The sequence below is a fragment of the Parasteatoda tepidariorum genome, chromosome 9 (assembly GCF_982258835.1).
Source record: "Parasteatoda tepidariorum strain Cologne lab strain chromosome 9, Ptep-v5.0, whole genome shotgun sequence".
NCBI classification, from domain to species: Eukaryota; Metazoa; Arthropoda; class Arachnida; order Araneae; family Theridiidae; genus Parasteatoda; species Parasteatoda tepidariorum.
In genome coordinates this window covers 72,591,956-72,611,468 of record NC_141763.1, presented here as the reverse complement: position 1 = coordinate 72,611,468, position 19,513 = coordinate 72,591,956, and the positions used below count along the sequence as shown (strand labels likewise).

The following is a 19,513-nucleotide window of genomic DNA, read 5'->3' as shown; positions in this document are numbered from 1 at the left end:
CTTGATGATAATTTATAAATAAAATCTATTTTAAAGGAAAAAATTATGAAATTTTTGGTGTTCTGATTTCTGCATATTTAGTTTCTTTAAAGGAAATTTATTTCCATACCATCAGAGGTAATTAGCAGACAAATAAAACAACCAGAAATTTTTTTTTAACAACGGCAGGCAATGAAATTTCGTTCTTTGCCTTAGAAGATAACAAAAATGTTGCTCATTTATCGTTACCCAGTGGGCACCTGTGAACCAAAGTCACGGAGGCGAGAAACATTACCTCTGCCACACTGCCACGTTCACACATCAGAAGACAACACACAGTGAAACATCCATGCCCAGACTGGGATTCGAACTCGCAACCAGGCACGCGAACCACCTGGCCGGCACAATCAGAAAAATGAACGTTAAGTAAATGCATTTTTTCAGAATCAAAATCAATTTTTAAAAGAAAATTCTTTTTCAGAATTGATAGAAAAATCTTTTGTTTTAATTTTTACTTGTTCTTGGTTTTTCTAGTAGCAATTTTTCTCTTCTTTTTTTTTTCTAAGATTTTTGCAGCCTTAGATTTTTTTTAAAAATAATGCGCAAATGCTCTGATATCTGCAACACCCACTGCTGCCAGGCTTAGGTGAAAAATCATTCATTTCAAACCAAGGGTCATATGTCATGTAACTTTTGAGAAAGATAACTAAATAGATAAACTTATTTAAACGTAGAAAAAAATAATACTATAATTATAAAGTTAATAAACCAGTTCATTCTGATGTTAATATTAATCTGTTTACTACTTACTCAAAGCTTTCTATTGTTTCATCAGATTATAATTATTATGACTTCATACATTTGTGAATGGCGAAGGTTAAAATTTCAATTTAATGAATTTTTCTTGAAATTATTAAATGGAGCTTATTTTTAGTTTCAAAAGCCATGCATGACACCAAGATGTACATTTATAAATACAAATTATTAAAGAAAAAAAAAGCTTTATTTTAATAGCAGACAGGTGGATGATTGTAATAATTGATAGTTAAAAATAAAAAGCTAGATAAAATATGGAATGATCCTAATAATTATGCCTCCTCAAAAATGTTTATTTGAAAAACGAATTTGCTACTCGCACAAATTCGTACAGTTTTTAAAACCATCCAGGTTAAATTTTTCAATCACTAGAGATAATCCTGTTTTTTAAAGCTTCTTTCTTTCTCTTGCTGTTGATCTTATTTTTTATGTCCTATTGAATACTACTTCATAATCTAAATCAAGGGTCATTTAGGGGGGAAATTCTGGCCCTTCACAGATAATCATTTAAACACATTTCACAAAATCTCTTTTCATTAAAATAGACCCTTGCAAAATTTGTGGTTAAAACAGATGCTTCGCAAAAACTTTTTACTGTTTAACTAAACAGACCTTTCCTAACATATTTATCATAAAAATAACCACTTAAATTATTTTATGGTAAAAACAAAATTTTCACAACTCCTTTTTATTTTAACAAAAACGGGACACATTAACAAAATTAAGCACTGAATTCCACATGTGTAACAACATTTATAATAAGGGTTTAATCAGTCATTCCAGTTGACATTATTTACAAAATTAATATGAGGTATAATGAAGAAAAAAATGTACAAATTAATATGAAATCACTAGGAATTCTTGTGTTACTCAACTTCACCCTCTTCAAGATCTGAAGTTATTTCGTTTACAACAGCACCAGATGAATCATTTGCAATGGCATTAGAAGTTGTCTTTACAACAGTGTCAGGTACATTGACATCAGGAAAATCACCAACAATATTATCCTCTTCCATGTGGCCAACATCAGATTCTTTAGAATTATCAGGTGATGAAGTTTGAACTTCCATTTTACCTTAGAAAGAAAAAGAAAATTACAATTTATAATCTATGTTATATAAAATGTTTACACAGGTGATCAGCATGATTTTTTTTTTACCTTGGATAACTTCTATTTTAATAATCAGCTTAACGCCATTTTTAATGGTTAAAAATCTGACCTCAAAACTCATTTTTAATGGTTAAAAATCTGACCTCTGACCTAATTAAGAACAAATTTTCTTGAAAAATATCATTTTTCATAGATGTATCTATAATGCAATTTAATCATACATATTGTTGTAATAAAATATTCAAGTGAAATAAAATATATATACATATAGCATTTTAATGCTCTTATTCTTGAGAATTTTTCAGCAGTAAAAAAAGGAGTACTAAAATCAATACAATGTTAAGCATTAAAATTTCCCTGCACCTGGTAACCACTTTGAAAATATTAATCTGTGTTTAAATCAATGATGCACAAGCTGTGGCCTATAATCCGAACATAGTCCCTGAACTGAATATTAGTCTTTATGGATAAACAATGTAATAGAAAAACCTCCTTTCATCCATGCGCTGTGACAGTAAGTTACTGAATTATCTTAATCTTACCCAAGAGTATCAGACTGCAACCCATTACAGTTACATTTATCTAATACTGTATTAGTAAAAAAATTTGTTTTTTCAAAAAATAGTGAAAACGTTTATTTGGGTAAATGGAACAATTTTATTTTTTAAATACCAAATTTTGTTGTTGTTGACGTATGCCATATAAGCAGAGGGGGTGCGATTGTTCTTGTTTTCCAGTGGCGCCATCTATGGCCAAGAATTCGACTTTTCCACACCCGTTTATAGGGTGGACCCATTCATACGTCCAGTCCTTCATCCATAGATCGTAATTTTGACCTGAATCAGAGAACGATCTCCAATTCAGTACCCCCAGAGGTATTGATTTGTTATGGGAACATAGAGGACTTTGAGACTCAACAGATTTAGCCTGCATCAGTCACTATTTACCACACAGAGAGTCTTCGGCCGGCAGGAATCGAACCCACGACCTCTTGGACATGGGCCCAATGCCCTACCAACCAGGCTATCCTGACCACACCAAATTTTGCTATAATTCGCAATATAATTACTTCTAGTAATCTTTAATTAAGTACAAATATACATATATGATGGCAGCCATGGTCGAAAGTTCTGGAATGCAGGAAAACAGGTAGATGATTTAAAAATGCTATTTATTAAAGACATTTTTTAAAATTGGCAGAGGTTTAAATCACACTCCAAAATCGGTGTGCTACTTAAAATTCTCAATTATTTCTCGCGCTTTGCTTTCCACCAACAAATCTGAATGCATATGGCTCTGAAAAAGAGTTTTGGCAATAGATAAAATCAATTAACAGCAATTACATGGATTCTATGGATAAAACTATGCCAACGTACACATGGAACTAGAATTTTTTACCTCTTGGTGGACGGATGTTGTCCTGTGGTGGTTAGTCCTGCTGTCACACCCTTTGAGTCATTTTCTAAATTTATTAACTTATATGTACACAAAAATGAATTTAATTTTTCACTAAAGCAGTTCCTATAGTTTAATATGCACACCGCTCTTGCCTACATCACACTGGAATTATATATGGACAACTGAAAATACATCAATTAACACCTTGGACTAATGGTTAATCATCAACTACTTCAACAAATCAAAATATTTCTGGATAAATATATATTTACATAAAATAATTTTATTTCTCTCACTTAATTATCTGCACCTGAGTAATAAAAATTGGCCATTCATATTACTTTCAAATAGAATCTAAATTCGGCCTTTACTTTTACTGTTACAGTTTCATGTTGATGTTGGCCCTCTTCTCAACATAGTTATCTAAATTTTAGGGACCAATTATGGTTGAGCTCAACCAAAATGACCTAAACATATTATGGTTGAGCATTCCTCATTTAAGTTATGTTTAAAAATAAATAAATGTTCTGTTACACTAGAGTAGAAATTTTGATTTAATGTACTGTAAGCATAAAAAAAATTTATTAACCTTATAAAAATATTTACTATTGCTTAATTAAGTATACCTTTGGACTTCTTTTTGTTTCTTTTATGTTTCTGACTTTTCTTTTTTCGCTTGTCATCAAACTTCTTTTTTCTTTCATAGCTATTCAGTTCACCTTCAAATATCTTATCCTTTATGTCTTTCCCTATACTATCATCTGACCTTAAAAGAAACAAATAGACACCACCAGGAGTCCTTCGTCTTCCTTGATTCTAATAAGTCCATAAATTAAAATATTTTACTTTTACTTATTAATAAATAAAAATTTTAGAAACTCATACAGAAATAGATTTAACAATATATATTTTTAAAAGCAAAATGAATACAAAGCAGAACCCTGATTATCTGAAATCTATAAGAAGGATATGTTAGATAATCAGAGCTGCAATTACTAAGTAAATTTTTTAAGTTTAAAAACATTGGCTATGAATAAAATTATTAAAAATAATAAAAGGAAAAAATAATAATCATAAAAGGCACTAAGGAACTCTATGCAAGAACGGGGAAAGTTATAATTTTTTTTATTTTAATAAATTTTTTATAGCAATGATGAAATAGCGTGTTATATACTCAAAAGCTATTTTGGTTCAGCAAAAAGGCTATTTTCGAGAGACAGAAAGCTATTTGGAGCAGAAAAAGCTTTTTTTTGTAAAAACCAAGATTTTCTAGAAGTAGACACCACACACAAAAAGAAAGTGAATAATTAAATAAGGAATTATTCTTAATAATTATATCAGACAACTAAAGAGTTTCTGTAAAAAGATATTTAAAGCATTATATTTAAATGTCTAACTTTAATTTATATAGAAATGTAAACAAACTAAAATATTTACTTTTGAAAAGCAAGAATCATTTTAAGAGAAAGCTGGGTCCTTTCACAGACCTTGCACAAAAGAAAAAAATTATTAAAGAGGACCTTTTATGACACATATTTTGCTTAAAAAATATTTTTTACTCTTAACAAAGTACCATTTTTTCTATTACTAAATTGTTAATTCTATAAGTTAAGAGCCCCTTAATCATATATTTGATTGCCAGAAGAAATTATCTGAAAAATTTTTTTTCAATGAATTTTTTTTTATACAGTGCAGAACCTTTTATCTGGAAATCAGAAAACCGGAAAACCAGATAACCGGAATGAAATTCGGAACCGGAAATTAATTTTCTTCCATTAAAAAAATTTTTTTTCCTGCAAGATTTTGAGCCTATTTTGTTATTTAGAGTGTATGGAGTATTGAGTTGACGGAAGAACTGATTTAGAGGACGGATCAAAAGCCGTTTGTAGACGAATCTCACATAAGCACAAATAGCTTATATATGTTATTATTGTTAATAATAACATTAATAACATATATAAGCCTGTATATAATTTTTATTTAGTAATTTCTTTGCTTATTTAAACTTAAGTGTATTATTACTTATCATTTTTTATTATTTCTAAAACTATTTCAAAATAATTTTTTAGTTTCGTTTTATAAACATTAAAAAAACGACATTTTGTAGCGATACAGAAAACCGGAAAAATCAGTTATGCGGAATTGCGATGGTCCCGATCGTTCCGGATAATCGGTTCTCTACTGTATATCTTTTTGCAGAAAGAAGGAATAGATTAAAGACTGTCATTTTTATGCATACATAAACAAATACATAGATTGAAAAAAAATTATATATTCTTCCTTTTTTGCACTTTTGTCATCACATCAAAAATAAAAAGATTTCAAAAACTGAAATCTATGGCAATAACTAAAAAAAGATTAATGATCACACCAAGTGTATTTACAACAAAATCGGATGCGTCAAAAAGGGGATGATTAAATTTGCATTTCGAGATTAACACTCTATAATAAAAGATATATTAAAAATATCAAAGATTTAAAAAAATCTGCAAAATAAGTAGTGATAACTGCCAAACAAGTGATTGAAAAAATTATGGAATTATTGCAACAAATATTGAATACTCATGTGCACGATTTGAATTTCTCATATCATAATAAAATTGGAATTTCAAAAAATTATGAGAAAATAAGCAGCATTAACTGCCAAAAAAATATAATAAACTATCACAACGTGGCATGGATTTAGTGCAAATCGTCCATGTCAGAAAGTTATTACTCAAATGACAATGTGGATATCAGAAGCAATACTAGTAAAAAAATCAACTGAAAAAAAGTGGTACCGTCATATCATGATGTGACTAATTAATGCACAAACTGAATTTTGGTGTCATAATAATGTAAAAACAATAACGAGATTTTAAAAAACATTGAGAAAATAAGCCAATAACATTTAGAGAAAAGCATGGATGTCTTGGTATGAGGAGGATGGTAGTCACGAAAATCGAGCGCATCGAAAAGTGATTACTGAAGTCCGTGATTCAAATTCTGTGTGCTAGTAATAATATCGGAATTTTAAAATTTGTGAGAAAACCAATTGCATTATCAGCAGAAGAAGAAGAAATAATATTTAAACACAGATTTACAAGGGTATAGAGCGTGTAGAAACGTGATCACTAAAATGTGTGATTTGAAATTTCCATGCTGTATAATCATATAAATTTAATTCGATCTAATGGTAGGCAAATAAAAAAGGCGAAAATATATCGATTGATTAAAAAATTTTTGTGTGACAAAACGGAATTCGCAATGAGATTGCTCATTAAAATATAAGTTTTAAAAAATATGTGAAGAAAAAAAACTTTTCTAACGAATGGTCGGGGAGGCCTTTTGAAGGAATTAATCAACATTTGCGTTACATGGAGAGGAAAACTGTAAAAACCTCCAACAGTTAGACAGAAGGCAAGGGAATTCTTCACTGGAGGATATCAACCAGCCACAGCTGGGATTAGAACATGGGTCTCTTCCTTAAAGACGAACGCTTTATCTCCAGAGGTATCACGGCTCAAATCATCACAATTCTGTATCTTTTTCGTATATTAAAGAATTAAACCTATCCCACTATTGCCGGATTTCAACACTCGACCCATCACGTGAAATGAGCAGTCAGCTAATTTAGCAATGATTTGAAGTATGCACAGAATGTTCAAAAATATAGAACTTAGAGCATTTATTTGCCAGTAATTTCAAAATCAAAAAATGCTTTACAACAAGGAATAATGAGAATTTATAAAATACATAAAGTAAGATAATAAAATTTTCCTATGAAGCACAGAAAAATAATCTAAGTAAATGGAGAGATTTGATTACAGATTATTGGATAAATTTTTATAAGTATTCTTAACTAAAATAAACTTAGCTTTTTGGCTTTATTTAAATAATATCAGACATACAACTGTTGGAAGAAGAAATTATCTATTTTTTTAAGTGTGGTTTATTTTTAATACCTGATTATTTTTCACACATAGGACATAAAAAAAACTCATTTTTATACACAAAAGTAATATTTATAAAATTTAAAGAAAAAAAGGATAACTTTTATTATCTAATAAAAAAAAATTTACTCATCCCAGTGAAGAATTAAAAAATATGAATTTATAAAAATTACAACATATTTCTACTTTTCAGCACTTTATGAGTATGAAAAAAAAAAAGGATTTTAAAAACAGTGAAACACGGCAATAACTGAAAAAAGCAAAAAAGGGTTAATTAAATGTATGGAGCGAAATTCATGTGTTATAATAAATAATATCACATTAAAAATATCGAGATTTTAAAAAATATGGGAAAACTAATAGGGACATGTGTCGAAAAACTGATTGAAAAAAATGAAAAAATTATTGCATCAAAGAGTGAAGAATACTCAGGTACAGAATTTGAATTTCCTAATATCAAGATTTTATAAAATTATCTGAAACTAAAAAACAATTGCAACGAACAAACAAGCAAAAAAAGAATTAAAATGCTATATGGATTTAGTGCAAATCAAGCACTAGAAAAAGTATTTACTCAAATGTGTGATTTCAATTACTCATTTTTTAATATTACTGCAAGAAAATATTGAAGTTTAAAATAACCACATAGATATCAACAATAACTGGTAAAAAGTCGATCGGAAAATTTGCGATCAATCGGAATTTGCAACAAAGTTGATATTCATTAAAATATATATATATATATTTTTTAAAAAAACACTATTTTTTCGAGTGAATGATTTTCAAAATGTTAGTCATTTTAGAATTACTTTTTAGAGTATCAATTTTATATATTTGTATTTGTCTCAGTAGTTCATTAATTGTAGCTGAAGTTATTATGGAATTTTTTCATTCGGTCTCATGTCTTTTAAACTTTTTTTTTTTTTTTTTTTTAATGGCGGGCACTTGGAGCTATTGTCCATTGGCCACAGAAAGTGCCAGAACTGCTAATTCTCTTTTCGTTACCCAGTGGGCACCTGTGGCGAAGCCACGGCGGTGGAACAGCGTCGCCCACGTCACACTACCACAACCCGTTTATAGGGCGGGTCACATTCACACACAAAGGAGAAAGGACATAGAACACAGATAGAGGGAAAGAAACATCCATGCCTTGCCCGGGATTCGAACCCAGAACCTTTCTGATGCAAGGACAGTTCCCTGACCCCTACACAGACTGGTCGGCCTTTTAAACTTATCCGAAGTTGCGTTTTTCTCAAGCAAAGCGTTAAAAAAAAAGTCAGGGTGTGTGAATGAGAACTTAGTGGAAAAAAAGGTTGCAGGGAATTGCGGAAGAAATGCCTTGTAAACAAGATTTTGCATAAGTAACAAAATTTTAGATTAGCGGAACTTCGAAAATTTTAATAATAATAATATATAAATAATAATAAATTGATAGTCTTGAGATTCTTTTTGAAATGCCGCAAATTAGCGGAAGAATCAAATACCTGTATAATAAAAAAGAAAACTGAACTGAACCAAATTTAATAAAAATAGTAATATATATTGCCAATATTGTAAATATATTGCCAATAAAAATTTAAATGAAAATTAACGTCTCTAACATGTTTTGGAAATTCATTGAAAATGAGACAGTCGATGTAAAATTTTAAAGATTTATCACATTTCTCGATTACTTAAAACCTTTAAATATGTATTTTTAATAGACTGTTTTATATCTAAGTATAGAGACTAACAGAAAATACTTTCTATGGATCCTTTTCTTCCTTATTAACCTTGATATTTCTCACTTAAACTGGTGTTGAAAATAATTGTCCTTTTCTCCCTAGCATCTAAGCATCCATACCCCTTCCAGAGTGGGGACAGGGTGAACAGGGTATTCAGGCCAGTGGCGGATCCAGAGGGAGGTGGGTCATAGGGGTCATGACCCCCCCCGCCCCCCAAATTGAAAAAAAAATTTATAATTTTTTTAATAGTTTACAAAAGAAATAAAATATTTTAAAAATTATTTAATGGGGAATCTGAGTCTATGACCCCTCTCCCCCCTAGGAAAAATTTCTGGATCTGCCCCTGATTCAGGGCAGAGACAAAGTCAGATATGGGAGTCAGAAATCTGACAATTATTTCCCTACTTTACATACAATAAGCAGTGTTTTCATTACAGAAAAAAAATGGGAGAGAATTTCTCACCCTTTCTCAAAAACAGGGTGAGATTTCAAAAAGCTAAGTGAGATTTCTAAAAATTAAAAAAACACGAATAGACTCGGAAAAAAATATTTCTTTAATTATAATACATTTTTAACACCTTCTAATTTCTTAACCATTGAATATTTTTGGTACATCATCATATGAAAAATGTTCTTTATCTACTTTTTCACCAGCTATTCTCATTAGGTTGCTCAAATACTCATCAGGCAATCAGTTGCAATATTTTGTTTTAATTCGGTTTTGGGTGCTAAATGACATTTCAACAGATGCTGAACTATTCGAAATCACTAATTAAATTTGTAGCATTGTGCACACACTTTCCTATCCTCTACATCTGCCAGCATAGGCTTTTCAATTATTTTTGTTAATGAATAGTGAAGTTCGTTAAAGTTGTTTCCATGCTCATACTTCTTGTTAGGTCTTCCAGCATAGTTTTTTCAGACTTCAACTTTTACAAATTGCTGAAAATTGTCGATGAGGGAGTTTAGTAATTCATTAACAGCTAAAAATAGAGCTAACTTTAAACAACTTATAATAAAGGACTCATTTTTTTGTCAACACTTCACTTTTTGTCACTTTTCAAAATGGCGGATTTTTTTTCAAATGGCGGATTTCATTCAAAATGGCGGAAAACGAAATTTTTTCCAAAATTTGGGAGATTCGTGCAATTTAAAATTGATTAATAGAGTGAGCAAACTTCTCGCGTTAATCATTTTTTAATGCGAGATTCTCGCGCTGTAGTGAAAACACTGCAATAAGCCTTGTTTTAAAATCAGCATAAACTATAAAACTGAACAATGAAAAAAAATTTCTAAATTCAGATTCTAATTCAAAACTTTTTTCAAATCAACCTATAGGACATTTCCTCACCTAAATTATGTTGGCCAATATTAACTTAATTTAACTTGAACATTATTCCTTCAGTATGGCACAAGTTTTAATATAAAATATAGCCCCAATTTAAAATATACAAATAAAAACTATAAAATAAATTCTATTACTTCATTTAGATAAAATCTCTAACACAGCACAGACTTTTGAACTACCTTTCGTTTTAGAACAATAAAATGAATATTATATATTTTTAAACGATATCTGAATCATAAAAAAACACTAAAATAAAAGTTGACTTACATATAGTGCTCTCATCATTATAATTTTTATTAAATTTCTAACATGTAAACAAATTTATCAATTTTACTCTTACATTAAATAAAACAGTAAATTAGAAATGAAAATTATTTAATTAAATTTACTTTGATCATTAATCCACCACTTTCTTCTATATCCTCTGTCATTTTCAAAAACTTCATAGCCTTTTCAATGCCTATGTACTTCACAACACGAACTAAAAATTAACAAGACAAAGTAAACAAATTATCCATAAATCTCAAACTTAAACAAATGTGTTTTATATAATTGTAGACATCAGCAGCCAATACAATATTAGTTAATATAGGGTCATTCAAAATTTAGCATTCAAATTCTATGAGGAGGTAGGGAATTACTCAGCAACTTGGGATCTTTCACTCAGAAGCAAGTCTGATACTGCATGAAGTTGGGTCGATTAAATGGCCGAAAATATCTAATCTTTCTCAAAACAATGTTACCAACTTTCCTGGGTGCTTTTCCTATGCATATCTGCCAAGATATATATTATCAACTTAACACTACTCCAGCTCATAGAATAATTGCACATAGAACAAACACTGGGGTTCCTTGAAAGAATCAAGAAGGTTCCAAGAGTGAGGACTTTTTTTGAACCAGAAATAATTATATCTATATCCACTCAATAATTTATAATTTTTCTAATATTTTGGTTGCTTGTATAAAATCATTTATACAAAAATATTTTTCTTGAATAATAATATACAGAATAAATTATGAAAAGAATAGGCATTAAAAAATTCCATAAGTACTTCTCACTGAGTTTTACAATTCAAAACAAAATAACCAAATTCAAACACAATGAATTAAGTTTTCCTGATTACTGTTCTCAACGTTTAGAACACTTCTTGTTTAAAAACCACAATTCATCTTATTTATACATACATCAAATTCATAAATTTCATTCTTCAAAAATAAAATATATAATATTTCATTTAGAAATAAATACTTTCCAAAGAATTAGTAATCCTTTTTTTTTAGTATATTCACAGCTGCTAATAAATCTTTCTTTATATATATATATATATATTAGATAACTTTGATGACCAGCTTGACCACCTAGCAAAATTATCTTATACAACGCATTAAATTTAATGGAAACCAAGCCAAATGCACAGCCTTATTGTATTTAAATATTCCGATTTTTCAACCTCTCCTCTATTCCTAACACATTAAACAGTTTTAAATTATATATTAACCAAATATTTTCAAGGTCTAGGTAACAAATGACATGAACAGCGCCTGAGCTTACACCCCTCTCTCCTAACTTCCGCAGTCAATGAGGGGATTTTCAGCTACAACAGATTTAGTGTGCACCTTGTTATGTATACAAGCTGTTTGTTTTTGTCAGCTAACAAACTACTACAATATATCGGAAAATATAACGAGTAAATTACATTACATATTTACAAATAAAATCTAAAAATGAAAAAATAGCAAAAGATTTAACATCATGGACAAACTAAAAAAAATTTTAAAAATCAAACAAATATGAAGAAAAAAATATTAATATTATATGATAAAACAATCAAGAAATAATGCCATACTTATGCATCAAATATGTATAGAATAAAAATAAAAAAATAGCATCTTTAGATAAAACACTCAAATTATATCATACTTACATATTAAATATTTCTTTGGTTCACCCAAAACTTTTAATATCTTTTTAGCAGCTTCCTTTTCAGCGGCATCTACTTCAACGTAATTATCACTTTTAAAACGTTTACGTCGATTTTGAAAGGATGTCCTTGAGTCATCTGACATATTTTCATCAGAACCATCATCATTGTAAATATTTTTACCCACAGTAAAGTCATAACTTTCCTCGCCTCGACTTCCGAAACCCTTGGGTTTATTTTTGATTCCACAAAATTTCAAAGTCTCAGACATCATCTGATCCTCTAGAACTTCACACCATATCGTATTTCTTTTACGTTTGTAAGAATTAGTTATTTGTGTAGGTTGCGGTTCAACTGGTGGTGGTGCAATAGGGATTTTCTCCAAATCTTCACCATCATTTTTGGTGACTCTTTTCCAATTGAGGCATTCATTGTCACTGTCTTCGGAATCACTACCTGAAGAATCAGAGCCTTTGTTTCGGTAAGAAAGTGCTGTAGCCATTTCTAAAAATGATTTAAAACAATGATGATTACTATTACAGGTAAAATCTTGAATAACAGATAAAATGTATTACTAAATAAAATTGACATTATTATTACTACAAAATAATTTTGACATTTAGCACATCAAATTTTGAAATTGTAGTACTGTGCAGAATGTAGTATTTGTAAAAATGCAGTATTTGGAAATTAAAAAAGTAGTAATATTGGAAGTTAAGGCTCTATAATTTTGTGACTAATGGTTATAATGTGGTCAATATTGCACAAAAAACCGTCCCATTACTTACTAGCAAAGCTGGTATCCATAGATCTGAAACTGGGCGGGCATCAAACCGCTGCCAGATATTGAACCAAGTATTTCAGGATGATAGCTCAGGGCTTCAGCCACAGAGCCATTAAATGTTTTTATAATTTATTGCTATTTAAAATTTTTTGATTTCCGTTAATTTTAACACATATGTCAGTTTCCGTTAATTTTAACACATATGTTTTTAATTTCGTAATTTTTTTTTTTGGTGAAGAATTAATAATTATCAAAAATTTTAACAATATACAAACATTCCATCTAAACATATATAGAAAAAATTAATGAAACTGTAAAAAAAGAAAAGCTATAAATTTGAGAGAAATTTCAGTTTTGTTCTGGAGAAATACTAGGCTCAAAGAACTTTCTGAGGCACAGGGATGAAAAGCATTTCAGAACTATTTGTTCTGAGCAATATATAAACATTTTTCTGGGAAATATATAATCTGAATATAAATATTGCAACTATAATTTTCTATCACTGCTTTATATAACAGAAAAAATTTTAAGAAGATAAAAGAGTTAAACTTTTTAATACACTCAAACTTGCTATTTAAAAAGAAAATACTTAAGTCAACAGGTTAGAAGAACAGAATACAATAATGAATTTATAGTTATATAAACTCTACATGGCCTTATTCACAGCCATCCAACACAAAACAAGACAGATTAGATGCATGCGCTAACAAATATCGTTTACAATAATAGCAGTTTACTTTAAAACGCAAATAAAAAAAGATAATCATAATATATATATATATGGTAAAAGAAAAAATAGTTAAGTGTTAATATTCAAATAAAATAAGAAAATAAACATTTAATATTAAACTAAGATTAAATTTAAAAAAAAAAACAATTATAAGAAATGATGGTAATTTTTCAAATCAATACTTATGATTTCTAATTCCTCACTATATTATATAGTCTTTCTTGGTGGGATTATAACGAAATAGCGTTCCTACTTTAAGCATAAACTCTTAATAGTATGAGCCAAAAAAAGAATGAAAATATTAAGTTAACCCCACCATTTAATAAATGAACAGTATAATAATTGTAATTAAAGCAAAACAGTCTTATTAAAATGCCGGCCGTTCAAGCAAAACAAGCCATACCAGAGCGACAACAACAAAAGTAATCAGTTTTTCGTAAATAATAATTTTTTCAACCGAAAAATCTAACAGTATCTGCTAAGTAACGTCTAAAACAGGAATTAGTATCATTTTATGAACGATTCAGTTTGAAAAGGTGACACCGTATAACGGGAAACAATGTTCTATTTCTCTTCCCACTACATGTTAAAATCGAAGTTGTAGTAAAAATTGGGATTTTTAGTAAATGAAAATTATGAATAACTGGTTTTTAAAGCAGAAAACCACGTGATATGGGTAATGTAAGTTTTAGTGACATGCTCTATGGTATATGTTGTTACTCAAATAAATTCTATCTACAGGTGAGTGACTTGTGCTAGTAATCCTCCTAGTAAATTTTTCTTCTGGTAGATGAAGGAAGAGAGCACATCTTTATTTAAATGTTGAATTAGTTATGGAGAAATAAATTGTTAGATAATTTTATATTTTCGATGTACAAAGAAAATTAATCATATTTAAATTTTAATTTTTGAAGCCATATGCAAGGGGAATGATTTGAGAATATAAATAATTCTGTATTTTATAAATTATCGAATTAGTTTTAGAACTCTTAAAGTTTGTTCCTTTGAGGAGTTTCATCTATGTTATCCTAAATTTAATAGTTTTCATTTAGTGTCCGTGTAACAATTACTAATACTATCTAACATCTTTATTTTTTGCTGCTCAATCGACAGTAACTCTACGGTGGGCAGAATAAATGAGAAGAACTTCATAAGCGATTTCTGAGGCTCGGTGTTAATGAGCAGGCAGAAACTTAACTTCTTATGTATTTAAAATAATTTACTAAACAAGTTAAGGTATAAAACTGAGAATATTAAACAAGTCTAAGCAAAATGAAAATCATATCACGAAGCGATCTGAAAAGAGTCAGGTGAGATAAGAGATAGTGAGCAGAGGGAAGAGTCTTTGTATTGTTCATGAAAAATAATTTTGTTCATGAACATTTTTTAAATATTGAATAAAAGAAAAAACTTTAAAATGCAATTAGTCGATAACATAAAATTGTAACCAATGAATTGAAATTTCAAAAAAATGGCATGATGATGATTGTATTACTGCAAGCGATGAAACTTGTGATTCAATTAAAAGAGCAATAATATTGAAATACTGTGTACTCGACGCTGCTTCTCATACCTGTTTTCCACTGGGACAGGTTTCATGCTTGTAATAATAAATTAGTCATCCAGTCCCATACAAATGAGACTGAGACAATGATTCATTTATAAATAGCCAAAGACACACGACTGCGTACTACTGATCACATTCATTAAAGAGAATGGAGATTGCGGGAGTGAAGATTGCTGAATGGAAATTGCGGATCATCTAGTGAGTTTTCTTCCCTTCCATAGAAATCTTAAAAAGGGAACCCTCCCCAAAAAACTAAATTCAATTTAACTTTTATTCCTTTGAGCTATATTATTATTTTCCTGTTTTCAAAATTAAATTACAAATACAATTTTCTTAACAAAGATGCAGCCAACAGCTCTGAATATTCGCGATCGCAACGCTCGAGTACGCCGTCTAGCGGGAGCCTGTAAATATCGGACATTAATTTATCACGTTTTCATTTAGTTCCATCAAAGTCATTGACTGAATCAGACGCTATTTTTTAGCAGCAAATAAGAAACAAAATTTCCCTAAGGAAAAGGCCGAAGAACTTGAAAAAAATCTCCAGAATATTAGTAAATCTTTCAGGAACAGAACACGCCAAACATTTGCAGAAAAATTCTTCAATAATTTTTAATTTCTTTTATCAACAAACTTGCAACTGATGACTTCCGATTTCGGATACTGTTACAGATGTGTGTATTAAGGTAAAATGCATTTCTTCTGTCTTCAATTCATTACGAATTAAAGTGAAGTTAACATTGCTTTCGTCATTCCAGTGAATAAATATGAATTCAGAACATACAGAATTGTAATAGTTATAGCATATTCTTCTTCGTTATAGAATAGTATATATTTCTGTATCCATATAATTCGGAAAACAACAATAAAAAATTATCCAAGTTACTTGAAATAGTGCCATTTGTGCTGATTCTTAATTAATTTAAATCGTTTTCTTGGTAAGTTTTTTTTAATTTTGAAAGAATAAGTTCAACTAGAATTCAGCTATTCTGTTTTTAGCTACATATTCAAATTCATATCAATTATAAAATTTTGCTGTGTAGTATGTTATCTAAAAGTAATGAAGGCATAAACTATGTATCTATTATTTGAGAATAAAGTTTTCAAACAAGGAACTTATCATTTTGGAATTCTCCGGGAATCATAAATCAGGTAAGTGCAATGATTTTTACAATAAAAAATTTGTTTGTAAATATTTTTTTTTCATTTGATGATGGTTCTCTGCAGAATGGTTTTTTACGTCTGATTAAGAACTATAAGAATAATAAAAAAAGAAACAATATGAAAGTTTTTATTTCAATGTTAAGAATTCTTAAAATCGTTTTTTTTATCCTAAGAATTCTTTATTTTCCGTTTTTTAGTTTATAATTTTTTGATAAAAATTGTTCTCAAAATACTTTTGAAAAATTAAATGGTATAACATTGTGTGTTTATGTATACTTCTTGTATATTCCAATGTTTGAAATAATATGATTCAGAAAAGTATGGAATAAAAATTCGGTACTTACATATTAACGCCACCGCCGCTACAGATTTGGCGGTTTTTAAGTGCCGCCAATCTACACTTAAAATTTTTGCGACAATTCATAAAATAAAACACTTTATTTAAAATCAAAATAGTTAATCGGATTTCGGTGGAAAATGAGCCGATATAGAGTTTAGCATAGATTCAAAACATCATATCGCCATATGAACTCTGATGAATAAGATTCCAAATGAAATAACATTTCCAAAACGTACGTTTACCAAGATAAAGTTTTATGTTGTGGGAATTGGTACATTTTCGTTTTTTCGGTAAAATATTTCCCTCCTTGTTTTGTTTTTGACAAATTCCAAAGACGAATATTTGTAGCACTAAAAATGGCGACAAAAAAGAATTGTTTTTTTTGTTTTTGTTTCGTCAGCATTCTTTATTTTACGTTTCTTAGTTTCTAAATAATGATTTTTATTGAAACTTGAAATGTTTTGATAAAAATTGTTGTCAAAAAACGTTGTTTACAAAATTAAATTTCATAAAATTATGAGGCTTATGTATACTTTTTGTTCATTTTAATTTTTGAAGTAATATGATTCTTAAAACTATAGAATGTAAAGTTTAAATGGGCCTTTCATGTTATATCATTAAATTTAGTAATACTATTTCTCGGGCATTAGGTTTTAACTCTTATAGGAATATACATATTTTTTTCTGTTAATGTACAAATATTTTTCCGATGTGTTTTGGATATTCCTTCTCTAGTAACAAGAGATACCATTTTGTTTTCGGTTGTACAAGAAAGAATATCAAGCATTTTTCTTTTTTAAATTTAATAAGCCACATTAAAGAAGGAACATTGCAATGCTACACGCTACATTAACGACGTCTCCAGAGTAACTGAATGACGGTTCATATAGAAATCGCAGGTATGCGTCTCATACAACAACGCCCCCTATAGTTCGTTGCGATCGCGAATTGTTTGGATAACAGCCACAATATACATATTTTTTATAATTAAGCGCACCTTTAATTGATGTAACGTTACAAACGGAGTGAGTGTGGTTATATAAACTACTGTAAAAGTGCCTAGAGAGGAGATCTTCTCACCCGGTAAATAAAAAAAGGGTTATAAATGGACGTGGTCTGGACACTTTTTTCTGGATTTCATAAAAAGGTTACAACTCAGAATCAGTTAAATACAAACAAGAGCAATACCTTAAATTTCACAACTCACATAAAAATTAAATACTTGTAACTTTAGAAGACGATTACTGAGACACAGACACCTGGCTATAACCTCAGTGCCAACTTAACGTTTAAGAATAAGATGGCGTGTTAAATTGAGATAAATTACGTTAATCAACATGATGTTAATTAAATACAACGCCGTGTCGCTTCAATTGTTGTAGTTGTATTTCATTTACGTCGCACTAGAGCTGCACAGTGGGCTATTGGCGACGGTCTGGGAAACATCCCTGAGAATGATCCGAAGACATGCCATCACAATTTTGATCCTCTGCAGAGGGGATGGCACCCCGCTTCGGTAGCCCAACGACCTGCACGTGAAGTCGAGCACTTTACGGTAGCACAGTTTAACGAGGACCAATACCGCACACCCTCGGTCCCTACGCAGACTGATCCAAATGGATTACCCACCAGCACACTGACCGCAGCCTGTGATGCTTGACTTCGGTGATCTGCTGGGATCAGTCCACTGCAGGATAGCAAAAAGCGGATAAAATTCACAAAACCGCGTCTTAACGATCAGTCCACTTCGGGACCCGTGTCGCTTCAAATTCATTAAAATATAATTGTATTTCATTGCAACCGTGATATATTTCTGTTTTGTATACCTGGCAACATCAATGCATAATTAGTTTATGTTCTACAGGTTCTTGCCTGTCTTTGTGTCAAGTAAAAAATATACTGTGAAAAAATTGAAATCTTTATGAAAGAATATAGAATGAGTCTCTTGATTCTTGACGGGTTTGGCTTACTCAAAATAAAATAGAAAGGACAGTTACACAGCGCATGTGACGTTTCAAAAACCAATCAGTATCGATATACCCACACAACGTCACTTGCAGGCATCCCAAAAAAGTGTTTAAAATGGAGCTATCACGTAAACAGATCAGAACGATTATGTACTATGAGTTCCAAAATAAAAGTGCAACTGAATGCCACAAGAAAATGTGAGAAAGTTAAGGTTTCAATACTGTTTCTAATGATACAGTAAAAGTTTGGTTTCGAAAGTTTAATACTGGGAATTTCAACATTGAAGATGAATCACGTTCTGTCCGCCCTATTGAGGTTGATTGTGACCAGTTAAAACAAATTATTGATCAAGACAGAAATGTTTCAACACGAACCATTGCGTTAGAGCTTTACGTTTGCCAAAAAAAAAAACAATAGCAAATGCTCTCAAACGCATAAATCTAAAATTTAAGTTTAACAGCTGGGTGCCTCACGAATTGACTGCTGAAGACAAGAGCAAGAGAAAAGCGGATTGTTTGGTTCTGCTCAGAGATCAAGGAAAAGAGAACATTCTGGGCAGAATTGTGACTTGTGATGAAAAATTGGTATACTACAACAATACTAGCCGTAAGGGAAGGTGGTCAGCACCCGGGGAATCAGCAGGTTAGGTTGCAAGACGAACGCTAACTGACAAGAAGGTCCTTCTCTGTATCTGGTGGGACTGTCGTGGAATTACCTACAAGGAGTACCT

General features: G+C 30.2%; 1 protein-coding gene across 5 annotated transcripts; it reads right to left on the bottom strand.

Annotated features, from left to right (window-relative positions):
- Window positions 1-1,543: 1,543 nt before the first annotated feature.
- Phax (phosphorylated adaptor for RNA export) lies at window positions 1,544-14,332 on the bottom strand. Of its 5 annotated transcripts, none has more exons than XM_016049697.4 (5): window positions 14,148-14,332; window positions 12,234-12,734; window positions 10,698-10,789; window positions 3,931-4,120; window positions 1,544-1,870 (listed from the first exon to the last, which is right to left on the bottom strand). In XM_016049697.4, exons 2-5 carry the CDS (start codon window positions 12,730-12,732, stop codon window positions 1,662-1,664), a joined length of 990 nt encoding a protein of 329 aa, XP_015905183.1. In that variant the 5' UTR covers window positions 12,733-12,734; window positions 14,148-14,332; the 3' UTR covers window positions 1,544-1,661. The 5 variants fall into 5 exon arrangements, with proteins under 5 accessions (XP_015905183.1, XP_015905179.1, XP_015905182.1 ...); XM_016049693.4 differs by having other exon boundaries at window positions 13,948-14,292; XM_016049696.4 differs by having other exon boundaries at window positions 14,061-14,229.
- Window positions 14,333-19,513: the final 5,181 nt, after the last annotated feature.